The sequence below is a fragment of the Neolamprologus brichardi genome, chromosome 20 (genome assembly GCF_056152115.1).
Source record: "Neolamprologus brichardi isolate AB-2024 chromosome 20, ASM5615211v1, whole genome shotgun sequence".
Lineage (NCBI taxonomy): Eukaryota > Metazoa > Chordata > Actinopteri > Cichliformes > Cichlidae > Neolamprologus > Neolamprologus brichardi.
Window position 1 is genome coordinate 1960127 of NC_142123.1, and position 13727 is coordinate 1973853.

A 13727-nucleotide genomic window follows, 5' to 3' on the forward strand; every position below is an offset into this window, starting at 1 on the left:
TTGTGTTAAGAAGTGCATTTGTGGTACAAAACCAGTCTAAAGTGACTTTGTATCCTGCCACATTTGTATCTTCCTCTCTCTCCTGGCTTACATAAATCTCTACCATGCAATGACACCAAAATATTTGACATACATATTATTGTCACCTCTGTATACTGTACATAGCACCATCTTACCCAGCCAAAGCCATCTTTTTCCTCAATAAACCAGGTCAACAAACAAAAAGCAATTACGTTGGGCAGCTGCCGCCTGGGAGTGGGTAATTACAGTGCGGTGTGGACAGCTTCATTCTAAACAGGTACTAAAAGCATCATTAATCATCCTCCCTCTGACGCCTCACACTGGTCATGTGACACAGGCTGCCGAGGAGCTGGGGAGGGGGATCCGCCTTAGGGGGGAAGGAGCAAGATCCGATTGGCTCCTTCCAGAAGTCCTTTTAGAGGTCAGCCAGTCAGCAGAGATGACCTGCCAATGACCTTGTATCACTTGACCCCTGAGGGCCCGAGGGTCACTCTCTCGTATCAGTTGGAGAGCAGGCAGCGGAGGGGCAGAAGGGAAGACGAATGACACGGAGAGGGAAGAGGAAGAGAAGAATGGTGTGAGGGTAGAGGGAAGGCACACAGAAGGTTTGTGCAGAGAAGCACTGGGAGGGGTGAAGATGAAAAATAAAACAGTGGGCGTGAGGTTTGATTGAGCACCTGGTCTTTCCCTTTTGCATAAAATGTCTGATGAAAAAATATGTTTTTACAGCACCAAGGCCAGCCCCGATGGCCGCTGCAAACCTACACCCCTTTGCTTTCACTCTCTCTGTTTTAGTTCCCTTTCTTCTCCCTTTCCTTGTCCATTGTCAAGCTGTCCTCAAGTTAGCCGAAAACATCATCCAAATCTAATTAGCGAGATGCAAAAACATCTGTATGTTTGTCTCCCTAATGCTCGTTAGTCATTAGCAAAGGAACAAAATGACAAGAGACGGCAATATGCGGACACAAATTTGCAAGTCAATTTAATAATGCACATTTTGTTGCCTCCACACGTAGCCTATCGTGTTTTCTTTCTTCTTTTTTTTGGGAGGGGGGGGGTGAAGATGCCTGAAAATCAATCCCGTTCCCTGTGAAATACAGCCAAGATGGCGTCTGGCAGAGTAAAAGTTCATGAACTGTTCACTCGCCGAGCACAAACGGCCACGGATGGCTGATTGACAGATGAAACACAAAGACACATCTGAAAGACGGAGCGCCGGCGTCCTCAAACTGGTACCCATCCCCTTCTCCTCTGTCTTCTCCCCACCTCACCCCTTCAGCCCCACCCCTTCAGCCAAGCTCCTCTTCTCCTCTCTCTCCATATGTCTATGAATCTGTCACTATGGCAACCTCACCCCAAGGGCAGAAGAGGAGGGTGGGGTGGGGGGGGTTACTTTCGCTCAGACAAACAAGCATGGCAGGGCTCATTTATGATGGTTTGTTTAGGGATTATAATACACTGATGAGAGGTCAAAATGTGTCTTCTCGCATGCACAAGTAAAAGTGTATGTTTGTGTGCGTTTGAGCTAATTGTGTGCAGCATATTGACGAGCATATGCGGTAAAGCTGCGCTGTAAATATTTTGGAAAGGATGAAAAGGGCGCAAAATATTTATTTAAGTGCAAAATAATATTGTCATTTCCATGAGCGATCTCGAGAACTTACGTCTAGTGATCTTTTTACATAAATATTAAATGCTGCTTTTCTATAGAAGGCAAACAAAAGAGAGCACAGGTAGCATACTGCCACAGGACCAGCACCTTTAAATCAATGCATTATATCGGTGGCATCATTAGCAGAATGGTCCCATGCTGTAGCTGATGTCTTAGATGCAACATCAGCAATATCTGCGGCGACTTATTACATTGTTTCCCCCTTTTTTCCCTCCATTTTATGCTTGTCTGCAACTTTTCAAAGGGCAATCCAAACTAGTGAGCAGACAGAGCTGCACTGGAGAGGTCATGTAGACACAATCAGATATGTAGCTTGATTTTCCTGATGATGTCACACAGGGGTACTAAGGGTGCTGCCCCGCACTGCTTCGACACACAGCAGCGCATGTCTCGGGAAATTGGGGGGATTTTCCTATGCAAGCCACTTGTAACCTTGACACCGTTTCACCTCTGCCTGTACCCTCCTTCTCACTCTTTTTGCCCCTCTCCACCCATCCTCATGATACCTTACAGTGACTCAAAGGCCACCCCTCCCCCCCCTTCAAGAGCACATTTCCCATTGCAGCCAGAAGTGCTGAGTGCTGCTGTTTGCTTTGTACACAGAAATTCGCTGAGGCTGTAAGCTGTCCCCAAACATCTGCTCCCTGGAGTGGAGCGAGAGAGGAGAGGCAAGGACTGGACTGGCGTGCGCGTTGTTCAGCGCCGCTCTGTCAGAATGTATGGATTTGTATGTGCGCGTGTGTACGCATGCGAGTGAACAATTATTCAAATAGGTGCTTTGTATCTTTTTTGAGCGCATTATTAGCAGCACCTAGGAAACCAAACACATATTTGTGTAATTGTACACAGAACATCCAAACATGCATTGGCACGCGCTCGTGCACACACAGGTGCGCTTCATTTCTACTTTTCTTGATGTACAAATTGTTTGGTAGTCAAATATGTGAATAACGCCGGTGAAAAAGACTAATAGTGCATGAAAGTCTTTGCAAATAAAGAAAAACAGTAAAATCAGACAAGCAGAAAAAAAACTAAAGGGAGGAGAGCATTCAAATAATTAAAACAACAACGAGCTATCTGTTCTGTAAGTGTTTCACATAAAGCTAGAAAAAGCTTAACGTGATCAATTGATTTTATTCCCCCGAGCTTGGTGAAAATATTACATGCATATTATGCATTAAGTTAATTTCAGGTTAACTTAGCATTAATTAGTGCAAACTCAGAAAGAACCCACTTATATATGTTCATGTTAAAAAAGTAGTGTAAGGTATTGTGTAAGGCACACATTGCTCATGGCTCAGTGTTCCTCGGGAGGATTGTAACAGCTGCCCACATCAGCAGCTCACAGTAGAGAAGAGAAGAAGTGAGAGACTGCCAATAGCCTCATTCATTATACACTAATACATCAGTGGATTTGCTTTAATCTCAGCTGTGTTTTCTGTTCAGGAATACTTTAACAAAACAAGCAGAACTATTCATTAAACAAATGATTATACTTATTTTAAATATGAATAGCTTTCTTGCTGAATTAATGAGAAGAATAAAGCTGATTTTAGATCGATTTTCATCATGAGAAATAACCACTGTAGGTGAGGAAAGCTTGCTCCAAGATGATGATGACGCTGGTGCTACCTGTGGCAGCAATATATCTGGATTCGAGTCATTTTGGCTTTAACTTTCTTCCCACTTGCCACGTGTTTACGTGTGTCTAAGCACAGCACAGCTGTCAGTCTCCCAAACCAACCGTACATCTTCAGGAAGGAATTACAGGAGAGTACAAATTCATCAGAGCAGTCACGCTCAAATGCTTTCGAACTAAATGTCAGGTCTGAACAAACAATGCAGTTCTGCTTTCATCAATTGAGACGCAAACACTGAAGCTGCCACACGATGAAATGAAGGTGACAGTTCAAACAAAATAAATCAGCTCTTTTTTCTACATTTACCTCTTCTTTCTAATTTACATTAGCTTTCCTTTCCCTTTCCTTATTACTGAGCCCGCTGTGTGTTTTAGGTGCATCTATTATGCAGAAGAACTTGTAATTAAGTAAGTTTGGATTAAAATAAAAAGTCAGAGTGCACACGTGCTGCACGGGTCAGCTGTGCACGTTACAGCCTGCTACATGGAGCCCTGTCATGATAAGATGATAAGAGTTGCTAAAAAGGTCAACATAAACAACACATTGCTGTAATAACAGTGGACATTTTTATAGTTGCTGGCTTTAAACTGACATGATTCCACCATCGCTGTGCCCATCATTATCCCTGTGACCTTCACGTGCGCACTTTGCATTAACGAGACAAACACATTTGATGGTTTTGTTAAACATTCCAATTTGTGCTATTTTGTTTAGAGAAAGGCAGCCTTAATGGTGTGTGTTTTGTTTAAATGCAAATTCTAGATAAATTGGGTTCAACATATTTTGGCCCTGCTTACATGTAAAATCATTCATATCAATTCTGAAAAAAGAAAAGAAAAAGAAAACTTTTAAATGTTTGTAAAGTTGGCCCCTCTTCTTTAACTTTAAACTTCTTTTCTTTTCTGGCTTTCACTAATGAGATGCACATTAAAAACATATTGTTTGGGGGTTGGAGAAAAATAGGTGTGTGTAGGGGTTTTTTTTTGTAATTCTTCAAGCAAATATGCATAAAATATATAAACTGCAAACTTCTAATGAATAGTTGTTCCAAATATTGTTTATGCTGGCTCTGACATGGAATCATATTAACTGTTGAGCATGCTCAAGTAACTCTAATATCTCAACTTTGCTATTAAAAATAGGTGTGTAGTTTATATCCAAAAACTTATTGGGTGAAAAGACTCTTTCATCCGGTTTATAAACTGAGCCAGTAGCATATTTTTTTGGCTTATTAAAATAAGAGACGGGGCAAAAATTAGGTTACCTCTAGGTGTAGGAGAAAAAAATCCATTATCTGGCCTGGTATGGAATTATAATATGAACAATTATCATATGGCCTACTCGCCCTTCTATTCAGCTCGATGAAATATTGTTGTGTGGACACACACACCCCACACCAGAACAAAAGCATTTGGAGTTGCTTGTTGAAAAAAAGAAGAAGAGAAAACGAAAGAAAGGAAGAGAAAAGCTCAGACTTCGAGGTCACCCAAATTAATGGTGCATCTTGCTCTCTCAGAGCCGCTGACCGGGTCATCGTTGTTCCGAGGCAAGGCAAAGGTCAGGAGGTGAGAGGTGAACTCTGGTGTAACTGCATATATTAGCTTGGCCTTGCAGCCTCCATGTCTACTCTTGTGCCCTACAAAGGCGCAATTGTATTACTTTAAATGAGTATTAGCAGTAGCATTTTACTTACACGACAAATTCAAACGTGAACGCTTGTCAGACGTTTGAAACCGACCCAATTTCTTCCTCCTCCTCCTCCTCTTCTTCTTCTTCATCTTTTTTTTTTATCCTAGCACTTTATTTCTAATCTCCAACACTCAAGTTTAATTCCTTTGTTATGATTAATATCCGTTTTGGATCCAGTAACCTTCATATCCAGTGCAAACACGCTAATTGAAAGCTAAACAAAAATATTCCCTTACACAAAATTAATGTGCCTGATGGCCCATATCTTGATATTAAAGTAGACATTAACATGATAGAAACGCAGTGTGATACCGGAAACATAACAGTGTTTAAGGGCCGTGTTTACCATCATTTACTTTATATGAGATGAGATGTGAATCTGGAAGGAATATTTAGCTGCTCGAACTGCTGGGGCCACACAGTTTATTGGTTGATCTGCAAAACAGCACAGGCACCGTTTTATTGTCTCTTCTCCCGCATGAGTCTTTCAGCTAAATTATCATTTTCTGATGCATATATAGAAGCAATAAAAGACGCAACAGCTCCCGATCGCGACGTTTCTACATTCCATTAACATGCAGTTACACATGCATGCAAATGCTCCCATATTTGTGCCTCAAATGGATGGATCACCACGGATCAATACTCCAATACGAGCCCGTCAATAAATCTCTCCATCAATCATGGCATTTTAATCGTTCCGTGGATAAAGGAAACAGTGGGAGTGGATAAAACACACGACACGAAGGCAGGATTCAAAGCGAAGCTAAATTAGCTTGATAAATATTTGGTAACACAACGCGTGGGCTCTGCCTACAACAGGTGTATCTCCCCCTGTCCTCAAATGTGAGCCGTCAGAAGCAAACAGATTAAACAGAAACAATTCCACATAATTGTGGACTTTAATTTGTCTGAGACGGCAGCTTTGGGATAATGTGAATAAATGCTGTAAAAATATCAAAATAAATAATAATCATAAATAGATCTTCAATAAATAGAAATAATACATTTTAAATAGAAACTGGGAAGCACGAGTTAAAAATGTGTTCAGGTTTGCCGAATAAATTGTCCCAAAAAAAGTAAAAAACAAAAACAAAAAAAAAGAAACACAAAAAACACAAAAAGAAAATACGCAAATGGACTTCCACAGTTTCTATGGGCAATTAATACGAGTTTGTATCTTCGTTTACATTGTGTAGATAGGAGCGCAATGGGATGCGTTGAATTTTAATATTCAAATCAGAGCACCAGTCTGAAGCCGGAGAGAATGACAAATCGTCTGGGCCCGTTCTTGCATGAAGAAACTTGCCTTTGCGCTTCTTGCGTTAAGCATCCATCGTTGTAAGCAAATAAAGGTGAAGCCTGATTGAAAACGATGCAAACGCCAATCAAAACATTTGCAGAATCGCCGTGTAACGCACGATGCAGTTCAGGAGTTCAGGGGCAGGTGTTTGTTTGTTTGTTTTGATTTTTTTTTTTTTTTTTCTTGGCTAGGTCGATCCGTGGAAGGGGCAGATGTCCAAAGTGTCGGCGTGTGAGTGCGGAGCCGCGGGCCTCGGGTCGGAGAGTAGCCCGTCTCTCTGTAATTTCTTCTCCTTCATGCGTCTGTTCTGAAACCAAACTTTCACCTGGGTCTCGCTAAGCTGCAGGGCGCCGGCGACCTCCACCCGCCTGGCCCGCGTCAGGTACTTGTTGAAGTGGAACTCCTTCTCCAGCTCGGTCAGCTGCTTGGTGCTGTAACTGATCCTCGGGGCTCCGTTCATCGTGGGATGGCCGTCCGCGCAGATGCTGCGATTTCCAGCCTCCACCACACCGAGGCCCGAGTCAACAATACTGAACCCACAGGTCATGCGCGTCCTGACTGGGGAGAGAGAGAGGACACGAAAACCTTCTTTAGCAAGATCAATGAGGCTACTAACAAAAGAAGCACAAAACCTTTCTGAATTAAATTATCCACGCCCATATCCGCGATTTAAGCTGAACCCCAAAGCTGAAAACGTGAAAAGTTCAGTTTATAGATGAAGTCATAACTTTCTGTTTCCAGAAAAAAATAAATTCAGTGTTTACTGTGGAAATAAATGATATGCAGTCCAATCTCAGTGATAATGGAGAATAAATAAATAATGGTTATTATATATTTTTTTACTTAAAGAGTAGGTCAGTATTGAAGCCTTCACCGGGGATAAAATGATATAAAACTCATTTACAGGAATTGGCTGTGTGCCAGTCTAATGATTTAAAGTGTCCCCTGTATAATAAAGATGTTTCATCAGAGGTATCAGCTTTGCCAAAAAGCCTATAGGCAGGGTGCAAAATCCTGAGCTGCTGTAAAGCAGAGAGGCTTGAAATGTTGTGCATCTACATGGGACATAAGAACAGAAAGACCTGTGCAGCACATTGCAGTCCACAAGCTCACAGCTTGGAAATCAGATTTAAAGTGAGACTTCTGAGGCTGAGAGTTTGGATGTTTTGCAGTATTACTGGGCAGTATTATATTTTAAAAGTGTGTTCATCAAAACATTCAGCGAGTTCATTAAAAAGCGTATAGAAAATAATATATGCCGTATATTCTGATATAAAGCAGTCAGATGTTTGGCGATTCAACACAACTTTGTAGCATTTACAGTCCATTAACTGTATTCATCGGAATCATTAATTATTTGCCTTCGGGTCTTTCTGTGTCAATGACAGTTTAACAGTTTACAAATCCTTTCGAACGCTGCATTAATGACAAATGTCTCCATTTTTGTCCTCTGAGGTTTCTGGGTTACACATTAAAGTATCATCTGTGCTACTTATGTGCAATGAATGACAGGAAGTGCAGCTATATCTGGATTTTTCATTGCTGACATTGTGGGTAGTCGTCAGCGTGTCTTTGCCTCTGAGAAAATGGGCTGCTGCTTCTGCATAATGGAGTCAGTGTGCCAGGTGTAGAGCAATGCCTCCCACCACAATTCATAGAGAGGAAGGTTAACAGGCCTCCAGCCACTTGGAAAAGCATAGCAGATGGAAAGGTCAGTTATAGGATAAATGTCAACATCTGTGTTTTAAGAAAATGAATGCGAAGGTGACCAAGCCTGAGAATTTGAGGCCAGTGAATACGAAGAACCAATGCAGAGAAACTGTACGTAATTAAGAACTTGAGCTTTGTGGAGTGCAAATCACATGCGCATTCTGATTAATGGCTCCAAAGATAATAGAATTGATGCCGGCCAGAAGGCATAAAAGAATCAAACTAAATATTTGAGGAATGACTTGCATGCTTAAAAATAGCCAGCAAAGGGAATGGACGGGCCTTCCAAGCCAAGGAGAGGGAAGAAGAAAAGGGATAGATCAATACACATTGCCTCAGTCATCTGGGCATCCAGCCCACAGTAATTCAGGTGCTGTCAAAGCATAATTGAAGAATGACGCACTGGGAGTATATACACTGAGCCAGGAGATCAGGTTACAGCAGGTCTATGGAGGCCTTTCAACGTGGAAGAATACGCAAGACTTTTTTTTTTGGGGGGGGGGGGGGGCAAAACCAATACAACCTCCAGAGGAAAGCATACTTTCACTAATGACTCTTTTACAAGTTACACAGTAGTCCTAATGAGTTACTCCTACAGATGATCTCCTTCAGAGAGATACAGAAAGAGGTTACAGAGATACAAACAATACTGGCAGGAAATGTGTTTTTGCGTGGGTGGGTGTGAGCAAATGGTTTTCCCAAGCACATGGATTTGGATCATGTGTGTGTGTCTCTAATGTGTTTGATGGATAAAATGACTTTGAGATCAATCAGCAGTGTGCCTGCCACCTTCTACCTTCCTCGCTTTGGCAAAATATCTGGTCTAAAGAACACGAACTGTAGGTTTTTCTATTTGTTTGTTGGTTTGTTTGTTTCTTACACCATTTCATTTTTTATAATAAATCAGCTGTGTTTATGCCACATTTCTATTTCTGTCACAAAAAGAATCTGCAAATGCAGATCAGTAGCTAAGCCACTAATGTAACCAAGGATTTTTTATTGTACTTTTTAAAAAATGTTATTTCATTAGTTTGAGCTTGACCCATCGCCACATAGTTTTTTATTCTGCGACCGTCCGGTGGACTAATCTGAATATTGAGCAGTTGGGTTCTACAGATTTTATGTTTGTTGAGTCACAAAATGATCAAAATTAAAATCAAATGTGATGTCTCTCCTTTTTTGAGAGCATACAAAGGTAGCAGAAAGATTATGACTTTATTTTATGTTCAGATTGTTTGTTGCGTCCCTTAAAAGACGAGCTGGGCCCTTCTACCACAAATAGTTTTTTTGTTTGTTTCAGATTTGGTCACTGGATATTTGGGTCAGCAGCATTCTTACTGCAGACACAGACTATTAAAAAGAAAAAAAAAAACAATACTGGACCACCGCTGTTGTAAATCTTCCTCCATGTAAAATTTATGAAACCCAGCTCAAGTACAGTGGCCAGTCAATCAAATGACATTATTGATCAAATGAAGGATCTACATAAGATACTATAATTCACATAAAATTGAGGATTGATGGGCATTTTTCACATTAGTATGCTCCTGATATATATTTTTTTAAAGTCAGGGATATGTATTCTTCTGTGGGCTCTCTGCCCAGAACTCATCAGTCAGTGAAATGATGATCTGTGACAGCAATTATGTTAAAAAGGTGGACACATGTAAAGGTGCTGCAAACTGAAATCAATACACAAGGGCTTTCATTACAAACAGACAACTAATCAATACTCAGGGAGCACTTCAGCTTACAGGAGTAAGTTTTACTCAACTTCCTGTGAGCCTCGACAGGCAGTGGTCTGTTGCATTATTCAAAGTCTGCTGGTTAGTAAGGGCAAGGGTAAATAATTGATTGTTTTCCGGGTTGAATATACACTGAGGCTAAACAGGCTTCTCGCTGCACTTCACCTTCTCCCTCTGTGCACAGTCTAAATCCGGCTTGCAACAGTAGGTGGAGCAAAAAAATGTTGAATAACAGACATATTAACATGAAACCGTTAAGAAAATTGCACCCGACTCCTCATGAGCATATTCAAATGTGGCGTCGAGTAAGAACAGCTACAGCTGCTTTTGATTTGCTTTTTAAGGTGGGAGCATTTATCTTTGAAATTCATCTTTTGTTTGTTGGTGACGGAGGAAATCGTTCACTGTGACGCATCACACACGTCAGCTCCCCCCCCCCCCCTTTTTTTTTTCTTTTCCTGCTCGAATAGAAAACTTCGATCAAACTTTCTCAACTATAAATAGAAGTTATTTAAAAGCTAAAAACCGAACAAAATAAATTTACAAATTATCCCAAATTAAATTCGCGGTCATGTCATCCCTCCCTCTCTCGCTCAGTGTCCCTGAACACACACATAAAAAACTTACCCGCCCGGTGCTGACTCCTCTTTGCTCTCATCCACTCAAAAGTTTTACTCCTTTCATCCGTATCAGCTCCTTTACAGTCCGGGCTCGTGGAGCTTCCCACGGCGACGTGAATCTCGGGGATATTGTGAGGGTAAATTTGAATTTCCTCCGTAAGTGACCCAAAGCGCTGTGGCTTCTCTTTATTTGACGCGCAGTATTCACGTCCTGGAGAGCCCTGCCCCTGCGCCCTGCACCGCCAGGGGACACGGGACGAGTGGGGGCAGGCCAGTGTCGAGAATCCCTCCAGAGTCTCAAACCCTGGAGGAGGAGGGCTGTCCGAAGAGGTGCACAAAGTCAGACGCGGAGAATAAAATCCCGAGGCAACTTCCACCTCCACTTTCCCCTCGTCATCACGACCACCGAGTTCAGGATGAGACCTGCTGCCCAGGTCCTGGTTTATAACCTCTTTTGCTCGGCAGCAGCCCGTTAACAGAGGGCTATTCTCCCCTTCGGCCGTTAACTCTTGATAGGAAGTCATTATCACCTTTCCCCTGCATAATCATTGGACGGGCTTGCACTTCATGCCCGGCCTCTCATGCATGGTCAGGCGGCTGGACGACCGTGGGGACATTCCTTAGAGGAGAAACAGCAGTCCCTGATTGATGGAGATGACGTGCCCTCCCCTTCTCGGCCAATAGCTGGACATCTCTGTCATCAGGCTGGACAAAACTGATTAAGCCGAGCAAGCAAGTTGCAAGACTCGCTTAAGGTCAACATTTTTAATGGTGTCCGAGCACAACAAGCAGGCCCACAGAACAAAACTACAAACATCCTTAGAAAGCAGGAAAGTCAATCATCATCACACTGAGGACCTCTGTGGGCCTCTCACCTTCAGACAGGTAGGACACGACGCCAAAAACACAGTTTTTGTCCATTTAGACAAAGTCATGTTCTTCCTCGCTGGTTATTTTTCAAGATAACAATAAAAAAACTTTTTGTCCAAAGTCGAATTAGCATAATATAAGTCTGCACTGATGTAGTTAATGGATTATGTAAATATTTCAAGGCTTCTTGAAAAAGCCAGGGCCCTCTTTAGCAAAGGGCTTAGGTCATGTGAAAGACACACTTGACGGGTTCAGAGGTCATGACAGCTGGTATTTAAAGTTCAGTGGCAGCAGATTTGTAATTAGTCTCGAACAAATACAAAAAATGGCTCCGCGTGAAGATCAAGAAGCTGTAAGTGGGAGAGAGGACGTGTTCAGCTCAAGTTTGACGTGCTCCTCAGCTGAGTTAGCAGCTGCTTTTACCACTGTACTTTTCTCGTGTTTAACCGGAAATGAACTGCTGTGGGACAATTTTCGCGCATGTGTAAACAGGGTTACATGGCTGAAAGTTGAAAGAGTGACAGAAAATATATTTAGATATTAAGAAGCGCAAAAAGCTGCTAAAAGACATTTGGTGCAAAAGCAGATCTGCAGGCGCACAGCTACAGCAGCTCGCAGATCAAGGAGCTCCACAGTGCAGCTGTTTGGGGTTTTTCTTGTTTTCATTTATATATTTATTTATGTATTTATTTCTGGTGACCTACTTTCAAATTCACGCATCACTGTGACGCTCAGCTTGGCCGCATACATTTAAAACCATGGGAATTAATAGAGCTGATAATGCGCCAGTGCTAACTTCTAATATTCATTTGAAAATCACATTTATTTTCGCTTTCACTTTGATCCCACTTCACAGCTTCTATATATCCAATATTTTGCGAGGGTATAAAAAAAGAACGACAAACATTAAATAGCTAGCTTCTTATTTTTAAGTTTCAACGATCATGTGATTGGCACTTTTATTTATTATCTCTGTAAAAAAAAATGCTGTGATCCTGCAAATAAGTTGAAGACGTGTAAAGTTATTTAATAATTTTAACTTATTTACACCTGTATTTTTGTTTCCCACGAACTCTCAGTTTAGTTAGTTAAAAAAAAACAACCTATTAATTAGTAAATTAAATTTTTATATATGCATTTTATTACTACTTAAATATAGTAACTTCACGGTTATGTTTCCTTTTTATTATCATTATCATTGCTAGTGGTAGTAGTAGCAGCATAACTGTTATTAACATTATTAATATTAGTATTATTTGCTATCTAACAGGTAACATTTAATTAAAACCCTAACCTATAAAATATCTGCCTCCGTTCTTATCGCGTTATTTTAACTATATTTCCTATGTCTTTTAAGTCTGCAGTAATTACAAAATAATTCAGCGTAATGAACAACTTCTAACTGCATTCTTACAACACAGAAATATGGTCCCAGCTGTGGGAGTTAATGGGATTCTACAGGCAGCGATGTGCTGAATGACTGAGTGCAATATATCCCTTCTCTCCATGCATTTGCATGGTGCACTGATCCATCTTCATGTCAGCTCGGAGGTTACTCAGGGTTCACGCGCTAGCTTGTTTCTCTCCTCCACACTCTAAATAAATCTCTGCAGCTTTCTGTTTACCGCCTGAATATAAATTTGTTTGCAGTCGATCGAAGACCTGTGCGGAGGTATTAGAAATTGTATTTCTGTAATGGCTTTCAGCAGAGGGAGGCGGGGGACGGGAAAGGGTTGCAGAGAGGGGAAAAGAAGAGGAAGAGGGAAAAAAACAGGTGCGGGCAATCTCGGTTTTTACATTTGCAAATGATTTTTTTCCTTCCCTTTTTTTTTGCTGCAGCCACAGACTATTGCAGCCTTTGGATGCATTCAAATTGCATTCAAAATCAAGTAACCTTTTTTTTTTAATCTCATAGAACAACAACAACAACAACCCATGTTTTATTCCTAGAAGTGCCATATGTTTGATTAGCATATATGAGGTGTTGTTCCACATCACTGCCCGGTGGAACAGAAGTTGCATGATTTTGTTTAGCTCAGACTCCTTCCTCTGGACAGCTTGTGTCCCCTTAACCACAAATTTTGCACAAGATTTAGAAAGAGTATAATCTCTCTGTTTAAATTAAATGGATCCTGCAAATACAATTCTGAATTTTAATCCCCCTCAAACCAAACTCTGCAATCTTACACACATAGCAGGAATGGGAATATTCTGCCCATAAACACCTGAAATACCCTCTTAAAACTGAGTGCAGACATTTTCTTCCTTTCCATCATTATCCCCGTAGTCTCTATTGTTTTGACTGGAGGTGAGGTAAACATGGCAACACTTAGGTGGCTGTGTCAGGAGCCAGGAGGAGGTGGGGGGAGAATATTGACTGATGTTAATTTGTTTTGCGTCCATGTTCTGATGTGTGTCAATAGGCAGTCAAGGCCCTGGGATCAGTGCGGCCGTGCT

General features: G+C 41.4%; 1 protein-coding gene across 1 annotated transcript; it reads right to left on the bottom strand.

Moving 5' to 3' along the window:
• Nucleotides 1-3678: 3678 nt before the first annotated feature.
• On the bottom strand, nucleotides 3679-11006 carry hoxc1a (homeobox C1a). The gene is made up of 2 exons (XM_006785810.3): nucleotides 10408-11006; nucleotides 3679-6883 (listed from the first exon to the last, which is right to left on the bottom strand). Exons 1-2 carry the CDS (start codon nucleotides 10922-10924, stop codon nucleotides 6513-6515), a joined length of 888 nt encoding a protein of 295 aa, XP_006785873.2. The 5' UTR covers nucleotides 10925-11006; the 3' UTR covers nucleotides 3679-6512.
• Between the last annotated feature and the right edge of the window lie 2721 nt (nucleotides 11007-13727).